Raw genomic sequence first — 23,793 nt, 5'->3', positions numbered from 1 at the left:
TGCCCAGGCTGGCTTTAAACCATGCTTCTCAGATCTCAGCCTCTTGAGTAGCTAGGATTATAGGTGTGAGCTACCGGCCCTCGGCTTTGGAGGCTGAGATCTAAAGATCGCAGCTCAAAGCCAGCTCAGGCAAATTCTAGAGACTCTTATCTCCAATTAGTCAGCAAAAAGCCAGAAGAGGAGATGTGGCTTGAGTGGTAGAGTACTAGCCTTGAGCAAACAAGCCAAGAGAGAATGAACAGCCCTGAACTCAAGCCCCAGTACTGGTATGACTACAACTGCACTTCCCCTTGTAAATAAAACAACAACAACCAAAAAAACACTCAAGACAAAAAACCTCCATCCACCCAGCCACTTGACACAGTCAGAAAGCTACATGACCCGCTTTGTAGCATAAGAATGCTACTCTGTTCTGAGCACCCACCAGGTCTGACTCACAATTAGCTCCTACACCTCCTACCACAAAGTACAGATGAGGAAACTGAGGCTTCACACTGCTGAGGAACATGTCTGACTCACAGGGACGGATGTTTGTAATTTGTGTGTGTGTGTGTGTGTGTGTGTGTGTGTGTGTGTACACCAGTCTTAAGGTTTGAACTCAGGGCTTGGGTTTTGTTCCTGAATATTTTGTGTTCAAGGCTGGTACTCTACCACTTGAGCCACAGCTCCACTTCTGGCTTTTCAGTAGTAAATTGGAGATAAGAGTCTCACATACTTTCCTGCCTAGAGTTGGCCTCAAACTGTGGTCCTCAGATCTCAGCCTCCTGGGTAACTAGGATTATTATATGCATGGCCTCTCCTCTCAGCTCTCTCAACCAGAGCTGTCTCTTAGGTCTCCCCCCGACACACACACACACACACACACACACAACCTCAGCTCAGGCTGGGGTCCCTGAGTCACTGGCCAGCTTCTTGAGTAGGTAGGATTACAGTTGTGAGCCACCAGTGTCTGGCTCAAGGCTAGCGCCCTACCACTTGAGCCACAGCACCACTTCCAGCTTTTTTCTGCTTCTGTGGTGCTGAGGAATGGAATCCAGGGCCTCATGCATACGAGGCGAGCGCTCTACCACTGAGCCACCTTCACAGCCCCTCATAAATTCTTATCTCCAATTAACTACCAAAAAAGTGGGAAGTGGAGCTGTGGCTCAAGTGGTAGAGCACTAGCATTGAGTCACAAAGCTCAGGAACAGTACCCAGGCTGAGTTCAAGCCCAAAGAAAAGTACCAAAAAAAAAAAAAAAAAAGTCTCATGGACTTTTCTGCCTAGTCTGGCTTCCAACCTTCATCCTCAGATCTCAGTTTCATCAATAACTAGGATTACGAATGTAAGTCACCTATTCCTGGATTTGCCTGGAATGCTTTGAGCCCTAATTTTTTTCTTTTTCTTTTCTCTCCTCCCCCCCCCCCCCCCCCGCCCTGTTTCTTTCTTCCTTTCTTTTTCTTTTGCCAGTCCCAGGACTTGAACTCAGGGCTCTGTCCTTGAGCCTCTCTGTGCTCAAGGCTAGTGCTCTATCACTTGAGCCACAGTGCTATCTCTAACTTTTTCTGTTTAATTGGTACTGAGGAATCGAACCCAGGGCTTCATGCATGCTAGGCAAGCACTTTACCACTAAGCCACCTTCCCAGCCCCCATACCCTTTTGTTTTTCATTTGTCTTTGAGACAAAGTCTCTGTATTTTTTTTTGCCCAGGCTGGCCTTGCTTCTCCAGCCTCTACCTCTTCTGTGATGCTACTCTTTGAACCAGGATTATATTTTAATGTTAAGAGATTCAGTGGTGAGTGAAGTTCTAATGGAGTCCTTTTTTTTTTTTTTTAACTTTTTCTAAGCTCTAGTTTCCAAATTTGTAAAATGCAGGGAAGGAGGATTTAAGAAGTATGAACATCTCTGTAACCTGAGAATCTCTATTCAAGCAGACATGAAAAAGGCCTGCTACTCTTCTGTCTACCCTACTACCCTGTTTACTTTTTATGCTTTATTTTTGACTTTTTGGTACCAGCACTGGGGTTTAAAAACTCATGGCCTCACATTCTCTGCTTTTTGGCTCAAGACCAATGCTCCATCCACCACTTGAGCCACACCTCCACATCTGCCCAGGCTTGCTCTGAACCCAAGCTTCTCAGATCTCAGCTTGTTTAGTAACTGGGATTCCAGGTATGAGCCATGGGCACCTGGACGTTTTTAAATTGGTGGTGTGCGTGTGTGCGTGTGTGTGCGTGTATGTTGGTACTAGAGTTTGAACTCAGAATCTGGGCACTGTCCCTTAGATTTTTTTTGTGTGTGGGGGGGGAGGGGGGGTCGGTCATGGGGCTTGAACTTAGGGCCTGGGTGCTGTCCCTGAGATTCTTTGTATTCAAGGTGAGTACTCTACCACTTGAGCCACAGCACCACTTTTGGAGTTGTAGTGGTTTATTGGAGATAAGAGTCTCACAGACTTTCTTACCCATGCTGGCTTTGAACCGTGATCCTCAGATCTCAGCCTTCTGAGTAGCTAGGATGACAGGTGTGAGCCACCAACACCCAGCTGTCCCTCAGGTTTTTTGTTCAAGGTTAGAACACTACCACATGAGCCACAGCTTGACTTCTGGCTTTTTTGTTTGTTTGTTTGTCAGTTGTGGGGCCTGAACTCTGGGCCTGGGAGCTGTCCCTCAGCTCTTCAGCTCAAGGCTAGCGCTCTACCACTTGAGCCACAGCACCACTTCCGGCTTTTTTCTTTTTGCTTATGTGGTGCTGAGGAATTGAACCCAGGGCCTCAGGCATGCAAGGCAAGCGCTCTACCACTGAGCCACCTACCCAGCCCCAATTTCTGGCTTTTTGCTAGTTAATTGTAGATAGGGATCTTGTTTTTTTTGTTTTGTGTTTTTTGTTTTTTTGTTTTTATGTCTAGGCTGGCTTTGAATCAGAATCCTTGGATCTCAGCCTCTTGAGGAGCTAGGACTACAGGCATGAGCTGTGCCACCAGCACCTGTCTATATCTAGATTGTGTGTGTGTGTGTGTGTGTGTGTGTGTGTGTGTGTGTGTGTGTGCTGGTCCTGAGGCTTGAACTTAGGTCAGAGCCTAGGTACTATCCTTGAGTTTTTCCTGTTTCTTTGCTTTGTTTTGTTCTTTTTTTTTTTTTTTTTTTTGCTGGTCTTGGGGCCTGGGTAGTCCCTGAGCTTCTTTTGCTCAAGGTGAGTACCATTTGAGCCATACTACCATTTCTGGCTTTTTCTGTGTAGGTGGTACTGAGGAATGGAACCCAGGGCTTCGTGCATGCTAGGCAAGTACTCTACCACTAAGCCACATTTGCAGCCTCTGGAGCTTTTTCTCTAGGCCTTCTACTTCTTCGTGTGGTGTGTGTGTGTGTGTTGCTTTGTTTTTTGTTTGTTTTGTTTCGACTGGCAAAGTTTCTATATCTGCAGAAGGGTGGTCTATTGACATCAAGCCAAGTAAGCAAGCTCCTTCTAATTCTTTTTCTGTTGTTGTTGTTTTGCCCTTTTTTAAAAAATATGATTTACTTCATGACTTGTTTATATGGTACCAAGAAATCAAACTCAGGGCCTCATGCACGGTAGGCAAATACTCTACCACTAAAGCCACAACCTCAGTCCCTCTTTTATGTGTGTTTTTTGTTGCTGTGGCTGTAGTTGGTCATGGGGCTTGAACTCAGGGCCTGGGTGCTATCCCTGAGCTCTTTTGCTCAAGGCTAGCACTCTGCCACTTTGAGCCACAGTGCTACTTCTGGGGGTTTTGGTGGTTAATTTAAGATAAGAGTCTCACTGATTTTCCTGCCCTGGCTGGCTTCAAACAATGATCCTCAGATCTTGGCCTTCTGAGTAGCTAGGATTACAGATGTGAGTCATCTATTTCCCCTTATTTTGATGGACTTGTGACTTGCTTTGAATAGGATTTGCAAGTAGCAGAGCCTTCAGCTGAGCACTGGTGACATATGCCTGTAATTCTAGCTACTCAGGATACAGTTCAAAGCCAGGCTAGAGGACAAATCTAAGAGACTTTTTTTTTTTTTTTTTTTTGTGCAGGACCACCTGCGTGCTGTCCTGGGTTGCTCAAGACGAGCAACTTCACCACTTGAGCCACAGCTCTACTTCTGATTTTTCTGGTGATTAATTGGAGATAACAGTCTCACAGACTTTCCTACCTATACTTCTTCTTTTTTGTGTGTGTGTCAGTTGTGGGGCCTGAACTCTGGGCCTGGGCACCGTCCCTGAGTTCTTCAAATCAAGGCTAATGCGCTACCACTTGAGCACCACTTTTGGCTTTTTCTGTTTATGTGGTGCTGAGGAATTGAACCCAGGGCCTCTTGCATGCAAGGCAAGCACTCTGCCACTGAGCCACCTTCCCAGCCCCTCCTGTCTATGCTTCTAAGAGACTATTATCTACAATTAACCAACACAAAGCCAGAAGTGGAGGCATGGCTCAAGTGGTAGAGAGTCAGCCTTGAGCAAAAGAGCCAAGCAAGAACTTAAGATCCTGAATTCAAACCCTGGTAATGGCCTTCTTAGAACTCTGAAGTTACGATGCTGTGAATAAACCCAGGACAAAACATCACGTGGAGGGAGTGGCTAGACTACCCCAACCAACTTAGCCACCAAAGCTCCCAGACACGAGAGTATGAGTGAGCCAGCCCTGAGTCCCAGAGATGTCTGCTGACTCTAGCTATTTGTGTAATGCAAAGCACAGAAACCACCCAAACTCCTTCAGAATTTGGAAGACAATAGTTGTTTTAGTCTAGTTTCCCAAGGTCCGCCAAGTTCCTCAGAGTGGTTTCTGATGTAGCAGTAGTTATCTCTTACATTTCCAGAAGTGAGATTGCTGGTCACGGGTGTGTAGGCATTTATCATTTTGATAAATATTGTCTGGGTTACATCACTTAGATTTCCCAATAATGAGTGAAAAAAAAAAGTTCCAGTTTCCCCAGTCTTGATGAAAGTGTTTTGCCAAACTTAGTAACTTAAAACTAATGGAATAACTAAAAAGAAGTGTGTTAGCCAGGTATGGGTGGCTCACATCTGTAATCCTCGCTACTCAGAAGGCTGAGATGTGAGGATTGGGGTTCAAATTAACCCCTGGCAGAAAAGTCCCTGTTAAGAGTCTTTTCTCCAACTAACCATCCAAAAGCCAGAAATGGGCTGTGGCTCAAGTGGTAGCGTGCTAGCCTTGAGCACAAGGAGACTCATGGACAGAGCTTGAGTTCAAGCCCCACAACTGACAAAAGAAAAAAAAAGTAGTGCTTTAATGTTTTAGTTTTCAGCTTTATGAGTGCAGGTGTGTGTGTGTGTGTGTGTGTGTGTGTGTGTGTGTGTGTGTGTGTGTGTGTGCGTGTGCATGTGTGTGTATCCCAGATTTGGGGCTTCTACTTGACCTCTGGCTCTCACTTAGCTTTTTCGCTCAAGGCTGGCATTCTAACACTTGTTGGAGATAAGAGTCTTATAGATTTTTCTGCCCAGGCTGTTTTAGTGCCTGAGCTCTTCAGCACAAGGAAAGCACTCTACCACTTGAGCCACCGTGCCACCTCCGGTTTTCTGGTGCATAATTGGAGATAAGAGTCTCACGGACTTTCCTGCCCAGGCTAGCTTTGAATCTCCATCTTCAGATCTCAGCCTCCTGAGTAGCTAGAATTACAGGCATGAGCCACCAGCATCCAGCCTTTGAGCCTCTCCCCCCACCCCCAATGCTAGTGCTCTACCTCTTGAGCCACAGCAACCCTTCTACCTTTTTGTGGTTAATTGGAAATCATCAGATCAGTCTCATGGACTTTCCTGCTTGGGCTAGCTTTGAACCATGATCCTCAGATCTCAGCCTCCTAATGCCTCTGGAATATCCAGGAAGGGACATCCAAAGAACTGGGACATCTAGAAGCCCAGGACTACAAGGACTGTAGCATTGAAGAATATTTGGGAGGCTGGGAAGGTAGCTCAGTAGTAGAGTGCTTGCCTTGCATGCATGAGGCCCTTGGTTCGATTCCTCAGCACCACATAAGCAGAAAAAGCCGGAAGTGGCGCTATGGCTCAAGCAGTAGAGTCCTAGCCTTGAGCTGAAGAGCTGAGGGACAGTGCCTAGGCCCAGAGTTTAGGCCCCATGACCAGCAAAAAAAAAAAAAAAAAAAGAATATTTGAGCTTTGGACATATAGATTTGGGGGCCACAGGCAGCTGTCAGGTAAAGCATGTGAGGGTGTAGCATTTGAAGAAGGAAAGGTCTCAGCTGGAACTCTAGGTCAAGTTCAGACCCCAAACATACTCAAGAGGTTAGAACTACAGAGGTGTCATCTCCATGGCTGATGCACTTGCCACATAAACATCCTTAGAGATGTTGGTAGGGAGGACAGAGGCTCTTAAAGGAGATAGGGGTGAGTATTTTTTGGCTCCCTGAGAACCAAATAAACAGGGAGAGGGAGGACCATCCTCTCCGACAGTCAACACTAACCCAGCGGTGAGGGAAAGAGACACTATGACAGGGACAGGAGATGGCTCTGTCAGGCCCGCAGGCCATCCCCTGGAAAATCCAAAGCAGAGTAGCAATAAGGGCAGCAAGTCCCCACAGCAGGTAAAACACGGGAGTCACTGTTAACTGGTATTATTCTTTTTTTTTTTTGTCAGTCATGGAGCTTGAACTCCAGGCTTCTGAACTGTCCCTTAGCTCTTTTGTTCAAGGCTAGTGCTCTACCACTTTGAGCCAGAGCTCCACTTCTGCTTTTCTGGTGGTAAATTGGAGATAAGTGTCTCAAGATCTTTCCTGCCTGGCTGGCTTTCAACCATAATCCTCAGATCTCAGCATCCTGAGTTGCTAGGATTACAGCCAGCCAGCTGGTATTTTCTCTTTTGTTCTTTTTAGCAGAGCTGGGAATGGACCCTCCAGCATCTCCTTCACCTCATCTAACTTCGCTCCCTTATCCCTACCTCTCAATCGTTTTGATAAATATTTTCAGTGCAACAAGAATATAGATCTGCGGGGCTGGGAAGGTGGCTCAGTGGTAGAGTGCTTGTCTTGTATGCATGAGGCTCTAGGTTTGATTCCTCAGCAACACATAAACAGAAAAAGCCGGAAGTGGTTCTGTGGCTCAAGTGGTAGAGCACTAGCCTTGTACTGAAGAGCTGAGGGACAATTCCCAGGCCCAGAGTTCAGGCCCCACAACTGACCAAAAAAAAAAAAAAAAAAAGAATAAGAATATAGATCTGCTGGACACCGGTGGCTCATGAGATCTGAGGATTACAGTTCAAAGCCAGCCTGGGCAGGAAAGTCTGTGAGACTCTTATCTCCAACTAACCACCAGAAAACCAGAAGTAGTAGGTGGCTCAAGTGGTAGAGCGCTCGCCTTGAGCTGAAGAGCTCACTCAGGGATAGTGCCCAGGCCCAGAGTTCAAGTCCATAACATTAAAAAAAATCTAGATCCTACAAGCTACTGCCTGGCTTTAAATTCTGGCCCTGTCATTGACCAGCTATGTAACTTTGGACACATTACTTCTCTGTGCCTTTGTTTTCTCTTGTGTAAAATGAAGACCAAACCTATCTCAAACAATTGTTATGAGGATCATATATATATAGTTGTTGCCAGTCCTGGAGCTTGAACTCAGAGCCTGAGCACTGGCTCTGAGATTCTTTTTGCTCAAGGCTAGAACTCTACCACTTGAGCCACTGTGCCACTTCTGGCTTTTTCTGTTTATGTGGTGCTGAGAAATCGAAACCAGGGCTTCATGCATGCTAGGCAAGCACTCTACTCTGCTAAGCCACATTGGTGTTTAGCACATCGAAGTACTATAAAATATTAAATAAAAAGAATTTAATGCAGGTATGAATAGTTTGTTCATGATCAGCTAGTATGTGCCAGGCACTGTTGAAGGCCCTAGAGATCCAGCAGTGAATATCCAGTCAGACGAGTATCTCTGTCTTCATGGAGTTTATATTCTAATGGGGTTGCTGGTGGTAAAGACACAAAATATATAAGGTAAATACATAAAAAATATGGTCTGTCAGGTCCAAGGGGAGACAGGCAAGCTATGCAGAGGTTTCTGTTCTAGCTCCAAACTGGGATCCTCAGATCTTAGCCTACTGAGTAGCTAGGCTTACAGGCATGAGCCACCCATACCCGGCAAGAGCAATTATTTTTGTCTGACAGTATGTGTCCAGTAAATATCAGTCAAGCCAGGACTGGGAAATGGCACAGTGACAGCCTGAAGCTTAAAGATTAGGGAACCATGACTTTTATTTTCCAGTACACAAAGGGCTGGGTGCTGGGGCCAGAGTAATGCTAGCTACTCAGGAAGCAAGGATGCAAGGATCAAAGCTCAATGCTTTGGGTAGGAAAGTTCATGAGACTCTTAGCTCCAATTAACCACCACAAAAGCCAGAAGTGGAGCTGTGGCTCAAGTGGTAGAGTACCAGCCTTGAGCAAAAAAAGCTCAGCAACAGTGCCCAGGCCCTGAGTGAAAGTCCCAGTACCACACAAGCGTGTGCGTAACATGGCTTAAACTCGGGTCTGGAGTTCTTGCTTGGCTTTCTTGCTCATAGACTGGTGCTCTACCACTTGAGCCACACCTTCCAGTTCATCATTTTGCTGGTTATCTGGCAATAGCTGTCTCATCCTGGCTGACTCTGAGCTGCCTCAGCTTCCCGAGTAGCTAGGATAATGGGTTCGAATCACTGGCACCAAGTTGGAAGGCTAAAGATTCTGAACACATCTTTTCTTAGGGCTCATGATGTGCATGGTAGTGAGCTTGGTGCTGGGATTCGGTGGAGAGCAAGGAAGTCACGCCTAGACCTCAGGTGCAGGGCGGAGGGGTGTGGGTGATCGGGAAGCATCCGGATCCAACCAACACAGACGCTTCTGTCAGCTGCCCTGAAATGGTCTCTGCTCGGAGGTGGCAGGCACGGCGGGCCCGCAGTGTCCTCGCCGGAGCCGGCCGCCCACCTGTCGGGCTGTGCCAGGAGGATGCGGGAGAAGAGATTGCAGCCTCGGGTGAGGTCACTTCCCACCCCCAGATCCTCTGCCTGCCAAAAACCCTGCAGTTCTCTGACGGCGAAGATGCAGATCTCATTATGTTCTGGCCTTCAAGGTCCCCGCGATGCTCGCTGCTCTCCTCCCCAAGGTCCCCTCGGCGGCGCGCGGCGTGGGGAGGGGAAGTCGTCCCGCCGCCCGACCCCCGCCAAGCAAGGAAAAGAGCATTTGGCACGCCATCGCCCTCTGACTCCACAGGGCTCCGGGGCAGGCAGCGACCCTTCCCCGGCTCCGACGCCGGGGGTCGGGTGGGGACGTCGTGAGATCCGCCGTCCCCGAGGCCGCGTTGACGGAGCCGGGACACGTGACGGCCGGAGTCACGTTCTGCGGCGCTCGAGGCCGGGGGGCGGGGGCAGGCCGGTCACGTGACGCGGCGGTGGGGGCGGGCGGGGGCCGGGGGAGAGAGCCGTGGGGTGATCTGAGCTGCGGGTCTCTCGGATGACGTTCGGATGACGCGGTGCCGCCTCTTTTGGCGACCAGATTTCCATTTGAAGATCCGACGGGGGGGGGGGGGGGGGGGGGCGGGATCTCACGTCCTGGCAGGGACACTTCCGTTCGGGGCGCCGTGGCTTCCGGTCTCTCTTTCCTTCCCTCCCCCTCTCCCCCCTCCCGTCTCCTCCCCGCCCCTGGGGGTGAGGAAGGGACGCGAGCTTCTGCGCATGCTCGAATCATCCCGGAGGGGAGGGGCCGTGGGTGCAGCGCGGGAGGGGGGGAAGAAGTGGGAATTCCAACCTGTGGGATTTTAGGGGGGCGTCCCGAGGACAGCTCCTTCCAATTTTCTGTGAACGGTGCAAGGGGCGGGGTGTGCCGCGGCTCGGAGTGGGTGGTGGCGGGGTTCTCGGGACGAGGGGGTTACTGTCAGTGCGAGTGGGGTACGAGACTTCCAAACTTAGAATCTTGAGGCCCTCGGGGCTCGGGCCGCCATGCGCGACCGGACCCACGAGCTGAGACAGGTGAGCAATCCGGGCGGCGGGGCCGGGCACGGGCGGACGGACCGGGGTGCGCGAGCCCTGACCCCCGGAGCCGGGAGGGATGGCTGGTGGCCAGGAAGGAAAATCCCGGAAGCCTGTGGGTCCTGCGGGGTGAGAGCCGCAGCGAGGAAGTGATGCCAGAGACTTGGGCCCTGGCAGGGGGAGAACAGCTCGGACGATGAGGACAGGGAGCGCGTCGCGCTGGTGCAGCCGGGCACGGCCAGGCTGGGCAGCCCGGACGAGGAGTTCTTCCAGAAGGTAAGAGGCGCGCGTCTTGGCCTGGATTCTCCGAGGGGACAGGAGGACCGAGGAGCATGGTGGCCTGCAGTGCTACATAGCCCTCTCGGTTCTCCTCCCTAGGTCCAGACAATTCGACAGACTATGGCCAAGCTGGAGAATAAAGTCCGGGAGTTGGAGAAGCAGCAGGTCACCATCCTCGCCACGCCCCTTCCCGAGGAGAGTAAGCACCCCCCCCCCGCAGACGCGTGCGCAGCCCGATGGATTGTGGGGGTTGTAGTTCCATGCAGGTGTTGGCTGGGGAGGTTTACTTGAGGTGTGTTAGGTGGGGGAGAAGGAGGGGAGGGAATCTGTAGTTTGGAAGTTGTGGCCTTCTCCTTTAGGCATGAAGCAAGACCTGCAGAACCTGCGCGAGGAGATCAAACAGCTGGGGAGGGAGATCCGCACACAGCTCAAGGGTGAGCCAGAGCTTCAGACAGGTCTTTCCCTCCAGTCCTGCCCCATTCCTGACATATCTAATGAGTATGTGGCTCAGAGAGGCCAGTGATATATCAGGGTGACACACATTAAGCCTGGCTCTAGAATCTCTGCCCCCTTTCAGCTTCCTTTATTTACAATGAAACTATTCACTCCTGTAGTTCTTGCTTTCCCATGTGCATCCTGTAAGGAGACACTTGGGAGTTTCATTAAGAAGCCTCTTCAAACTTGTGGAACATGCTGATGTAATGCAAAGAAAAATAAACTTTCTCCTTTTAGAGGCTCGAAATCACCATTTTTTTTGGGGGGGGTGGGTGTTGGAAATCAAGTGTGTGTGCTAAGCACGCATTACCAGAGCTCCATTTCCAACCCCTACTCATTTTATAATACAAATCCTACGAAGACAAGAGCCTTCCTGTTATGCAGCCAAGATTTGGTCCTGGCCCTGTGTCCTAGTCTTCAAATGGTTTTTAGAAGACTTAGGTCAAGCTGAGTAGTAAGTGTCTCATGCCTGTAATTCTAACCACTCAAGAGGCTGAGATCTAGATGATTATGGTTGGAGGTCAGCCCCAGGCAGAAAAGTGTGCTAGATTTCATCTCCAAAATAACCAGCAAAGTGGTGTGTGTGGGGGGGCGCCTCATGCCTGTAACCCTAGTTTTTTTTTTTAATGCTTCCTCCTTTGTTTTTCTCTTGCCATCCCTTCCCTCCCATCTCCACAATTACATTCATCCCCTCCTCCCCCCTGCCTAAACTGTAAAGTTTGTTTTTCGACATAGCATCTTGTACATCTCATTGGTGCAATGGGTCAATCTGTATCCCTATTTAAACAATGTGTTTTTTCCCCTTCCACTCCCCAAATTATACCAACATCAAATACAGAGAAAACAGGGTTTATACCGTGGGGGAGGGACATACAAAACAACAAAAAAAAAATCACGTGGTTAACCCTAGTTTTAAGTCTCAGATCAAACCTTCCTTTCCCCTAACCTTTGTTTTTTTTTTTCCCCCATAGCCATAGAGCCCCAGAAGGAGGAAGCTGATGAGAATTACAACTCAGTCAACACGAGAATGAGAAAAACCCAGGTAGGTTTGGTTTTCCTAGAATTAAGGCATTTCAATAAGTGTTTCATAAATCATTAAGTGGCAGATTGTGGAGGAAGGGCTCTTAGAGATTTTCAAATCCATCATCTCTGGCTAGATGATTTTTCCAAATGGGGAAGTTGAGGCTCAGAGAGAGAACTCCCTCCAGGTGGGAGAAGTCAGATGTCTTGATGCTCAATCTGTTATAACACCAGCTTTCTTCTCCATTCTGCTGTGTCCCAGACTTGGCGTAGGAAGTTTGTGTAGGGACTAAAGACATTGCACATACAGGACTTAGTTGTCGAGAACTTTGCACAGGGAGGAAAAGGGAGAAGTCAGAAATGACTGACAGGTTTTCCACCTACACAACAGGGTCATCCTTGACCCATAGACAGATTAAATAAAAACCAGGAAGAGGAACATCGATGGGGTAATACTAAAGAGGAACTTCTTTGGGGGCAATATCTTAGTAAGCAGATTGATCTGACTAGGTTCTTTTTTTTTTTTTTTTTGGAATGTCATGGGGCTTGAACTCTGGGCCTGGGCGCTGTCCCTCAGCTCTTCAGCTCAAGGCTAGTGCTCTACCACTTGTGCTACAGCACCACTTTCAGTTTTCTGAATTTATTGAAGATAAGAGTTTCATGGACCTTCCTGCCCAGGCTGAATTTGAACCGTGATCTTCAGATCTCAGTCTCCTGAATAGCTAGGATGGCAGGCGTAAGCCACCTAGCCTAACTAGGTTCTTGATTTAGTGTTTTGGGAGGCTTGGATTAGAGTAGATGAACTCCAAGCTCAGTAAAGCTCCCAGACTGGAGATGGAGAGATTTGAGTGTCTTAGAAGGAGGCAAAACAGAGTCGAGAATAGCAAATCCCTGTCTAAAGAAAGAGAGCTCATTTAAGTCATCAAGACAGGAACAAGGTAAGGCATTTCTGGGAGACCCTGTGGTGGTCCTTAGTGTGAGATGCTAAGTGTCCAGGGGAGCCTGGTACACCTAGGCACACAAACATCCCTTTAGTGTAAGCAGTGAGCTGACCTTCAGCAGGTACTTAACAGGTACACAGGGACTGTCTACTGTGTGCCATATCCTTTGTGAACAAAAAGTAGCCAGACACTGGTGGCTCATGCCTGTAAGCCTAGCTACTCTGAGAATTCAAAGCCAGCCCAGGCAGGAAAATCTATGAGACTCTTATCTCCAATAAACCATCAGAAAACTGGAAGTGGCACTGTGGCTCAAGTGGTAGAGCACTAGCCTTGAGCTGAAGAGCTAAGGGACAGCTCCCAGACCCAGAGTTCGAGCCCCAGGACTGATTAACCACCAAAAAGCTGAAAGTAGAAGTCTGATTCAAGTGGTAGAACACTAGTCTTTTGCAAAAGAAGCTCAAGGACAATGCCCAGGCCCTGAGTTCAAGCCCCAGTGCGCATGCGCACTACCCCCATATAAATACTTATATTTTAGTCAAGTGAAGCAATTGCCATAATAAAATAAATTATTTTAGAACACAATATTTAAAAAAAAAATGGGGAAGAAGCTGGGCACTGGTGGCTCATGCCAGTAATCCTAGCTACTAAGGAGGCCGAGATCTGAGGATCACCGTTCAAAGCCAGTCCTGGCAGGAAAGTCTGTGACACTCTTATCTCCAGTAAACCTCCAGAAATGGCACTGTGGCTCAAGTGGTAGGGTGCTAGCCTTGAGGTGAAGAGCTGAGGGACAGCGCTCAGGCCCAGAGTTCAAGCCCCAAGACTGACCCTCCCACCAAAAAAAAATGGGGAATGAAAAGGGTTGCAATTTAGGTAACATTTGGAAGGGTTGGAGGGACTCGGGTTATTATGTATGCTTAGCATGCTCATAGCCCTGGGTTCCCTCCCCAGTATTACAAAAAAAAAAGTGTGTGTGTGTGTGTGTGTGTGTGTGTGTGTGTGTGTGTGTGTTACAGAAAGTTTTCAAATGTCAGAACAAAGACACAGGGGTGTTTGTGGGGAAGGAGCAGTTCAGTCCAAAGGTCTGGAGTGGAGAACCCCTGTGGTTTGATGGATGGATGATGGAGTGAGGAAGGGGAGGAGGCTGAGAGGGGTCGTGGGTGCTGCAGCAGCTTGTGTAGGGCCATGAAGGCTTTGGCTTTCCTGGACCCAGAGAGGCGATGGAGCCTGGCCAGGTTATGATGGGGTGGTAAAGGCAATGGGTGCCTCCGGAAACTCATGCTGTTGTTCCATGGGACTTCTAAGGCAGGCAGCCATCTACTCAGGGTCCCTATCCTGCACACTCTGTCCTTAGCACGGAGTCCTGTCCCAGCAATTTGTGGAACTCATCAACAAGTGCAACTCAACGCAGTCCGAATACCGCGAGAAGAACGTGGAGCGCATCCGGAGACAGCTGAAGATCAGTGAGTTGGGACGGTCAGCCAGCCGCATCGCATCCAGGAATGCTGACCCAGCTCTGAGCCGGCCCTTTCTTTCACAGCCAATGCTGGAATGGTGTCAGACGAGGAGCTGGAACAGATGCTGGACAGTGGGCAGAGTGAGGTGTTTGTGTCTAATGTGAGTGGCCACAGCCATCCGCCTCTCAGAGCTCTGATGTAAGGGGGGCGGAGTTTGAACTTAGATCCTCCCAGTTGCTAGGCAGGTACACTGGAGCCACGCCCCCTGCCTGCCCTTAGGTGTCTATTGATTAAGAGTAGCCATCTCTTTCAGAAGAGAATTCATTTGCATGCTTAGAGTCACTCAGCAAGCCCTGGCCAGAGCTGCTTCAGCAATTTCCAGGTTTCTGGCTGATCTCTCTCTCTCTGACCTGTTCTCTTACTCATTCAACCCCTCCCCCCACTCCCCCCAGATATTGAAAGACACCCAAGTGACCCGACAGGCCTTAAATGAGATCTCAGCCCGGCACAGTGAGATCCAGCATCTGGAACGCAGCATCCGGGAGCTTCATGAGATCTTCACTTTCCTGGCTACTGAGGTGGAGATGCAGGTGCGCATCCTGGGTCGCCTCCAGACTCAAGATCATATAGTCAGAACCCAGAGCTGTGACCTGGGGCCACCGCTACCCTTAGACTCTCTCCTGGGCTTTTGTGCTCTTCCTGGATGGGCTGGGCCCCCAAAGGTAGAATTTACTCAAATCTCCAAGCTACCCAAATGGCAATATATATCTTATATATAGTGCTACAGCCAATGCCTACTTGGAATCATAGGAAAGGGCTCTCATTCAGTAGGACCTGAAGGCTGGTAGTACCAGGAGGAGGCAGGGACAGGGAAGGGCTTTCTAGCAGCTGGGAGATGGGCTTAGAAGAATGGATGACTTTGTGTCTGAATAATAGTTCACCATCTTCCCAGTGCTGGTGGCTCACGCCTGGAATCCTAGCTACTTAGGAGGCTGAGATCTGAGGATCTTGGTTCAAAACCAGCCCAGGCAGAAAAATCTGTGAGACTCTAATTAACCACTAGAAATCTGGAAGTGGCACTGTGGCTCGAGTGGTAGAGTGCTCGCCTTGAGCCAAAGAGATCAGGGACAGCACCCAGGCCCAGAGTTCAAGCCCTACAAATGACCCCCCCAAAAAAGTTCACTGTCTGTGAAAAAGGTATGAGTCATTTAAGGCCCTGGGGTCAAATGGACATATAGAATATGAGAAGAGGGTAGAAAGGTCCACATGACCAAAGAGGACCTGGAAACCACTATTCTTAGGAGTCTGAATTTCTGGTCAGATTTGGTCCACTGGATCTTAGTTGGTATAGCTTTTTGCTGTCAAGAATGTCTTTCATTAGGGGCTGGGAAGGTGGCTCAATGGTAGAGTGCTTGCCTTGCATGCATGAGGACCTGGGTTCGAGTCCTCAGCACCACATAAGCAGAAAAAGCTGGAAGTGGGGCTGTGGCTCAAGTGGTAGAGTGCTAGCTTGAGCTGAAGAGCTGAGAGACAGCGCCCAGGCCCAGAGTTCAAGCCCTACGACTACATCAAAGGACATTCTAGGATGGGCAGAGGAGCTGCTGCACCCCCACGCCTCCCTTACCTGCCCCGTTCTCTGAGCAGGGGGAGAGAGCATCCATACCTCCCTGAACTGCCCTATCCTCTGAGCAGGGGGAGATGATCAACCGGATTGAGAAGAACATCCTGAGCTCAGCAGACTATGTAGAACGTGGACAGGAACACGTCAAAGTAGCCCTGGAGAACCAGAAGAAAGCGAGAAAGGTGAGACTCCAGCCCTGCCCCCTGGCCCTCAGAGCTCCTGAGTGGTCTTCCCTGACCCTTCCTCTCCTTCTTTAGAAGAAAGTGATGATTATCATCTGTGTGTCCATCACTGTCCTCATTCTGGCGATCATCATTGCCATCACCACAGTAGTTGGATAATGACACACGTTCTTGGTGAGATATGGTGGGCCTTCCCTGACCCCCAACACCAGTCTCCTCTCTTCCCCTCAGACTTTCTTTGTCATCCTTCTCTTGTAGGCACTGGGGATCCCAGGGACCCAGGGCCTGGCCTTCTCTCCCAGCAATGGTGGGGGCAGAGCAGAGCCTCCAGCTGGACTGACCTCACACTGGCCCCTGTACAGAGGGGCTGATGGTTCTTTGGGGGTTGGTAGCTGCTCATTCATGGGGGAGGGGTCCCCTCTCCAACCTGTGTGGAGTTTGGGGAGGACAGTGCCTTCGGTGTCCTGTTTGGCTGCAACACATGATTTTTATAAGAAAAAAAAAAAAGTAAAGAAAAAAGCTTGGAGACTTTTGTGCCTGTGTATTCATAGAAGGGCCAGGCCAAGGCCTTTTGTATCCTGGATATCTCCTGGCCATCCCCAGCCAGGCCCCATTCTGGGCAGACTCGGGTCAGACTGCCTGAGGGGTTGCAATTACAGCTGTTTGGCTCTGATGGGTGGAGTGGATTGGGGAAGTTAACACCCACAGCTGCTTCAGCTCAATACTGTCCTGTCACTGACTAAAAAAATCCTTGAAGCCATGAGTTGGCCAGGCCAGGCTGGGACATAGATGAGAGGTATGTAAGAGACAAGAGATCTGAGGCTTTCCTGAGACAATGAAAAGGCATCATGAAAAAGTAATTGAGGCTGTTAACTTTGAATCCACTTGATGGAGGACTGGTCTCACAGGGGGCCACATTTATTTGGAATAGTCAATGAGGAGACAGTTTTGGAAAGAGGCAAAAAGAGGATGTGAGGACGGTCAGGCCAAGCCCTGAACGGCCTTTTATGACCTGGACTTTGCACACTATCACCACAGAGCAGCGGCCTTCCTGACTTACAGGTTATTGGGGGTGGGGAGGAGCAGGTAGAGGAGGGAGAAAGCCTGGACCCTGGTTTCTCCAGGCATTTCAACTTCAAGCCCTGATTCCTCATTTCTAGCGGTTCTTAGCTCAGGAGCCTAATTTCTAGACAGGGATCTATATGGCTGCTGTCCAGGACACCTGGTTCAAAGGACGAGCTAGCTGGCTGCCGGCCGGATGCCTGGCCAGCGTGGAGCGGGGCTTGGCTTGGATCCCCAAGGTCTGTACTTGCCATCGCTTTCCCCGCCCCTGTCCCTCGGCAGTGTGAATTGGGAGGCGCATCCCTGGCTCTGGATTGGCGGAGGAGCCGGGGGCCCGAGGGCCGGGCCGAGCCTAGTGGCTCTGCCAATTCCCCTCCCATTCGCTGCTGCCGGCCAGCCGCAGCGCCGCCGTGTGGTCGCAAGTGGCAAGGCTGGCCAAGCATGAACCCAGCGGAGCTCCCGCCCACCAGGGGTGTGGCCTAGCCTCAACTCGGTGACGATTGGTCACAGCTCTGGGTGTAGCTGTAGGATGCTCTTGTTGGAGGCCCCCTAGATGGCAGAATAACCAGCGAGGTGCCCTGAGGAAAGATCTGGGTGAGGTCTCTGAGTGAGTCCCTAGGCCACCCAAAACGGGTTGGATTGTAGAGCTCCAGATCAACACACTTCCCAAGGAGGCAGGAGGGATAAAGGGCTTTAGGGAAGGGCTGGCCAGGGTAAGGAGGGGACTTCACAGAGAAGTCCTCTGTGAAGTGCTCCCGAGCCCAGGAGTGTCCAAATACCTGATGGGAAGCTGCATACTTGATTTACAGGTTAACCGATGGGCTGGACAAAGGTAGAGGAGGCAGAGGAGCCTGGACCCTGGCTTCTCCAAGGTGGTCCTTCACCCTTCCCCAGCCCATGACCTGATGACTCAAATTGTACAGATCAATTCTGCGCTAATCCAGTCAGGTAGCAAATAAGTCAACAGGCCACGGTCAGCTCAAAGAGTTACTAGGAAGGGCTGGGAATGTGGCTTAGTGGTAGAGAGTTTGCCTAACACGCATGAATTCCTGGGTTCGATTCCCCAGTACCACATAAACAGAAAGCTGAAAGTAGGTAGAGTGCTAGCCTAGAGCAAAAGAAACTCAGGGACAGTGCCCAGGCCCAGAGTTCAAGCCCCATAACCATCAAAAAAATAAAAATAAAAAGTCTGTGAAACTATTATCTTTATTTAAGCAGCAAAAAGCCAAAAGTGGAGCTGTGTTCTTGTTTGGTTTTTCCACTCAAGACTGCTGGACCACCACACCTCTAATTAGAGATAGAAGCTCTTGTATTTGTCTGCACAGGCTGGCTTTGATCTTCCATCCTCAAATTTCAGCTTCCTGATTAGCTGGAATAACAGGTGTGAAGTGACATCTTAACTGAGACTCTAAAGGAAATGTGTATCCCAGGCAAATTTAGGGCCTCCCCAGGGGAGCAGCAAGTGTGATGGTATCAAGGCTTGGAAAAAAACAAATCAGAAAGTTGTTGGAGCTGGAACCTGCTGAGTGGGAGATGAAGTCAGAGCTGGCTGCAGAAGGAAGTCTGGGGAGGGGAAGGGGGGGACTTCTGCTGGTGGCCTATAGGTTAGTAGTGGTCAGGAACTGGTCCCTAGAACCCAACTCCTGGCTGAAAGTGAATACTACACCTACAGAACCTGCCCCTTACTGTCCTCTGTCTCTTCCTGATCTCCGTCTCAGCCTTGACTGGAGTGCTCTCCTGTTGGGGCTCCTTTCCTTTCTTTTCCTCTGTTTCCTCTTTCCCTCCCTCCCATGTACTGGGGATGGGGAGGGGACCACTGCAGTGGGCAGTGCAGAGTCTGTGATTTTCTATTCTGCAGATGCATTTTGTCACCTGAGAAAGATCAGGTAGGACAGTGGGGATGTAAGGGAAGTTGGGGCAGAAGCAAAACAAAAGACGGGACATGACTCAGATAACAAAATGAGACAAAGAAATCCCAGGGAAATGACAGATCATTGTTCTTATACAGACACAAAAATCCTCCACAAAATAATAGCAAAGCAAATCCAACAACATATGAAAAGGATTATACAGATGACCAAGAGGAACCTATCCCACGAATACAAGGTTGGTTTAACAGCCCCAAATCAATTACTTTAACACAGATTATTAATAAAGAACAAAACCATATAATCATTTTAACAGATACAGAAAGTACATTTGACAACAAGCAATACTCTTTCCTAATAAAGTAAAAAAAAAAAAAGCTGAACATTTTTAAGAGTAAAAGGGAACTTTCTCAACTTGCTAATTATAGAAATCCATCTGTGAAAAAGTTACAAGGAATCTCATAATTCATAATGAAAGACCAGATGCTTTCCCCCTGAGATCAGGGACACACAAGAATACTGGTTGTCACCATTTCTTTCTTGCTTGCTTTCTTGTTTTTTGTCTGTCACAGGGCTTGAACTCAGCACCTGGGTGCTGTCCCTAAGCTCTTTTGCCCAAGGCTAGCACTCTACCACTTTGAGCCACACAGGCACATCCGGTTTCCTGGTGGTTAACTGGAAGTACGAATTTTGTGGACTTTCCTGCTTTTTACTGTGATCCTCAGATCTCAGCCTCCTGAGTGGCTAGGATGACAGGTGTGAGCCACCAGCGACTGGTGGTTGCCAGTCGCTAATTTACCTAACATAGGCTAAAATTCTATCCTGGAAAATTGAGACAGGAAAAAAAAGACATCTAGGTTGGAAAGGAGAAAGTAAGCTATCTTTATTTACAAATAGCATGATCTTAAATACAGACAGCTATCAGGAGGCCCTCTGGGTGTGGGCTCAGTGGTACAGCACTTGCCTAACCTAGTACCGAAAAGAAAAAAAAAAAAAGCAAGCCTCAGGGCTGGGCACCGGTGGCTCACATCTGTAATCCTAGCTACTCAGAAGGCTGAGATCTGAGGATTACAGTTCAAAGCCAGCTCGGGCAGGAAAGTCCGCACAGGAAAGTCTGTGAGACTCTTATCTCCAATAAACCACTAGAAAACCAGAAGTGCTGCTATGGCTCAAGCAGTAGAGCGCTTGCCTTGAACTGAAGAGCTGAAGGACAGTGCCCAAGCCCAGAGTTCAGGCCCCATGACCTGACCTACCAAAAAAAACCAAAAAACTAAAACAAAAACAAGCCTCAGGGACACACACACACACACACACATACACCAGCTAATAAATTCAAGGTGGTGGAATACAAGAATATACAATACAAAACTATATTGTTTTTCTTTGCTGGCAAAGGAATGGTCCAAAAGAATGAAACAGAAAGCAATGCATTTATATTATATTAAATGCAAAAACATCAGAATGTTTAACATTGCGAACATGGCAAACTCCTCAAATTCATTTTTGCAATTCCTGGCCAAAAAAAATCCGTTTTTTCCTTCTTTTGCCTTTTCACAAAAACCAATTAGCTGTTCCTAAAATTGAAATGGACCCAGGCCTGGTGATAAAATCCTGTAATCCCAGCACTCAGGAAGCTGAGGTGAGAGGATTGTAAATTCAAGGCCAGCCTGGACTACATAGTAAGATCTTGTTTAAATGAATGAATGAATGAATAAATAAATGAACAAACAACAGTCAAATATAAATGCAAAGGACTCAGAAAACAAAAAATAAAATAATCATGAAGCTAGAGGACTAGCTAGAGGATTCAGAGATCCTGATCTCAAAACATACTACAAAGTTATAATAATGTAAAAAGCAGTGTGGTGCCAGTATAAAGGCAGATAATGTAGATCAAGGAATGAATAAAAAAAAAACCTTTCAGCTGGGCGTCGGTGGCTCATGCCTGTAATCCTAACTACTCAGGAGGCTGAGATCTGAGGATCTCGGTTCAAAGCCAGCCAAGGCAGGAAAGTCAGGGAAACTCTAATCTCCAATGAACCACTAGAAAACCGGAAGTGGCGCTGTGGCTCAAGTGGTAGAGCGCTCACCTTGAGCTGAAGAGCGCAGGGACAGTGCCCAGGCCCAGACCAACAACAACAACGACCAACAACAACAACAAAAAAACCCTTTCATTATTTAATTGAAGACAATTCAATGAAGAAAAAAGTATTTCAACAAATGCTCCAAATATACTGAAAATTCATGTGGGAGGAGGAGGAGCAGAAGGAGGAGGAGAAAAGGAAGAAGTAGAACAACAACTTGAGCTGGGTGCTGGTGGCTCTCGCCTGTAATCCTAGCTACTCAGAAAGCTGAGATCTGAGGATTGCAGTTCAAAGCCAACCCAGGCAGGAAAGTCCATGAGACTTTTATCTCCAGTTAACCATCAGAAAACTGGAAATGGTGCTGTGGATCCAAGTGGTAGGGCACTAGCCTTGAGCAAAAAAGCTCAGGGACAGTGCCCATGGCTGACAAAAACCAACCCCAAACAATTTGGCTGGGCACTGGTGGCTTATGTCTCTAATCCTATCTACTCAGGAGGCTAAGATCTGAGGATCCAAGACAGACCAGTCAGAAAAGTCTGTGTGACTCTTACCTTCAATTAACCAGCAGAAAACCAGAAAAAGAGCTATGGCTTAAGCAGTAGAGCACCAGCCTTAAGTGAAAAAGCATGATGTCCTGAGTTCAAGCCCCAGTACACACACACACACACACACACACACACACACACACACACACTCACTCCAGAGACAACCTAAAAAATTTAGACAATCCAAGAGAACATCAACCAGTTAATGGATAAACAAAATATAGTTATTTGCACAAGGAATACTGTCCAAAGGACTAAGCTATTGATAAAAACTCCATAGTGAATGAGCCTTGAAACCACAATGCTAAGTGAAAGAAGCTGATAGTAAAAAACCTCAGCTAGTATGATTCCACTTGATGAGATATGCAGATAAACAGACCTACAGCCAGAAAATGGATGGGTGATTGAGGTGATTTTTATTTATTTATTTTTTTTGTCGGCCGTGGGGCTTGAACTCTGGGCCTGGGCGCTGTCCCTCAGCTCTTCAGCTCAAGGCGAGCGCTCTACCACTTGAGCTACAGCGCCACTTCCGGTTTTCTGGTGGTTTATTGGAGATAGGAGTCTCACGGTCTCTCCTGCCTGGGCTGGCTTTGAACCGCGATCCTCAGATCTCAGGCTCCTGAGTAGCTAGGATTACAGGCGTGAGCCACCAGCGCCCGGCTTTTATTTTTATTTTTGTTAGTCCTGTGGCTTGAACTCAGGGCCTGGGCACTGTCCCTGAGCTTCTTTTGTTCCAGGCTAGCACTCTGCCACTTGAGCCACAGCGCCACTTCTGGCTTTTTCTGCAGGGCTTCATGCATGCTAGGCAAGCACTCTACCACTAAGCCACATTCCTAGCGTGAATGGTTCTATGGAGGAAAATGGGAATAACAACTAATAGGCATAGAGCTTATCATAGGGGGACAAAAGTGTTCTAGAATTGTGATGGCTATGTGATCTGTGAATAAGTTGAAACCAGACTAGTATACTTGAAGTTAATTATATGGTAAGCTGTTAAAAAAGACATATATATATATATATATATATATATATATATATATATATTTTTTTTTTTTTTTTTTCTTCCTGTGTCTTTAGGGAGTGTAGATTGGCCTATGGAGCACATGGAGTGTCAGAAAAAAGGGGCCAAGGGATTGGTTTTCTGCCTCTGTATCTGTTGATCTGCTGACTGGCACGTGTGTGTCTGTGTGTGTGCGCATATGTACTGAGACTCAAACCCTGACCTAGATGCTGCACCTTAGCTTTTTCACTCAAGGCTGGCACTCTACCACTTAAGCCACAGTTCAACTTCCCACTTCCAGCTTTTTGGTGGCTAACTGGAAATAAGAATCTCCTGGACTTTTCTGCCTAGACTAGCTTTGAAACATGATCCTCAAGTCTCAGACTAGTAGCCGGGATTACAGATGTGAACCACTGGTACCCAGCCTAAAGACTCTTACCTTGAATCTAGAGGCTTAGGCATGACACATGGCTCCTGGTGCCACCTATGTCCCAGGCCCAGCTGTGACCACCTGCTATACTGTTCTTCATGACTGGCATGTGAGTCTGGAGATGGGCTGCACCCTGGTCACTTCCTGACACTGCCAACGTAGTGGCCTCAAGTCCTGAAGCAAGAGCAAACAAAGAGCCATGCACTGGTGACTCCAACTTGTAATCCTAGCTACTCAAGAGTCTGAGATCTGAGGATCGAAGTTCAAAGCCAGTCTGGGCAGGAAAGTCTGGGAGACTCAAGCAAGTGGGAGGCCCTGAGTTCAGGCCCAAGTACCTGCATCAGAAAAGAAAGAAAAAAAGCACATAAAGGAAGCTCTGGTTCATCCTGACCTTTGGTTTATAAATGGGAAGGCCCTCGTGGATAGAAATTACAATCAATTCTTGAGTAATCTGGAAATATTCTGCAAGAATTTGAGCACTTGTGTGTAATTTGGACCAAAGGGGAACATACTAACCACATATAGTAACCACACAATCAAATGGTTCCACATTTTACTTTGCCATCCTTCATCAAATCTTATCCTCCTATTGTGTTTTTCACTTGACACTTTTTTTTTTTTTGGTTGGTTGTGGGGCTTGAACTCTGGGCTTGGGCGCTGTCCCTATATTCTTCAGCTCAAGGTGAGCGCTCTACCACTTGAGTCACAGCATGCCACTTCTGGTTTTCAAGTGGTTTATTGGAGATAAGAGTCTCACGGACTTTCCTGCCTGGGCTGGCTTTGAACCGAGATCCTCAGATCTCAGCCTCCTGAGTAGCTAGGATGACAGGTGTGAGCCACCAGCGCCTGGCTTGACACTTTTTTCCCC

At 48.3% G+C, this 23,793-nt stretch overlaps 1 protein-coding gene across 1 annotated transcript; it reads left to right on the top strand.

Moving 5' to 3' along the window:
* Window positions 1-9,804: 9,804 nt before the first annotated feature.
* Stx4 (syntaxin 4) lies at window positions 9,805-16,462 on the top strand. Its single transcript, XM_042666685.1, has 11 exons — window positions 9,805-9,944; window positions 10,122-10,220; window positions 10,323-10,422; window positions 10,583-10,657; window positions 11,690-11,760; window positions 14,031-14,139; window positions 14,217-14,293; window positions 14,586-14,723; window positions 15,826-15,936; window positions 16,012-16,110; window positions 16,195-16,462. The coding sequence occupies exons 1-10, from the start codon at window positions 9,915-9,917 to the stop codon at window positions 16,093-16,095; spliced, it is 894 nt and encodes a 297-aa protein (XP_042522619.1). The 5' UTR covers window positions 9,805-9,914; the 3' UTR covers window positions 16,096-16,110; window positions 16,195-16,462.
* Window positions 16,463-23,793: the final 7,331 nt, after the last annotated feature.

Source organism: Dipodomys spectabilis, unplaced genomic scaffold (genome assembly GCF_019054845.1).
Source record: "Dipodomys spectabilis isolate Male_0828 unplaced genomic scaffold, ASM1905484v1 ptg000366l, whole genome shotgun sequence".
Taxonomy (NCBI): domain Eukaryota; kingdom Metazoa; phylum Chordata; class Mammalia; order Rodentia; family Heteromyidae; genus Dipodomys; species Dipodomys spectabilis.
The sequence above is the reverse complement of the archived record's forward strand: the minus strand, read 5'-3'. Positions and strand labels throughout refer to the sequence as shown.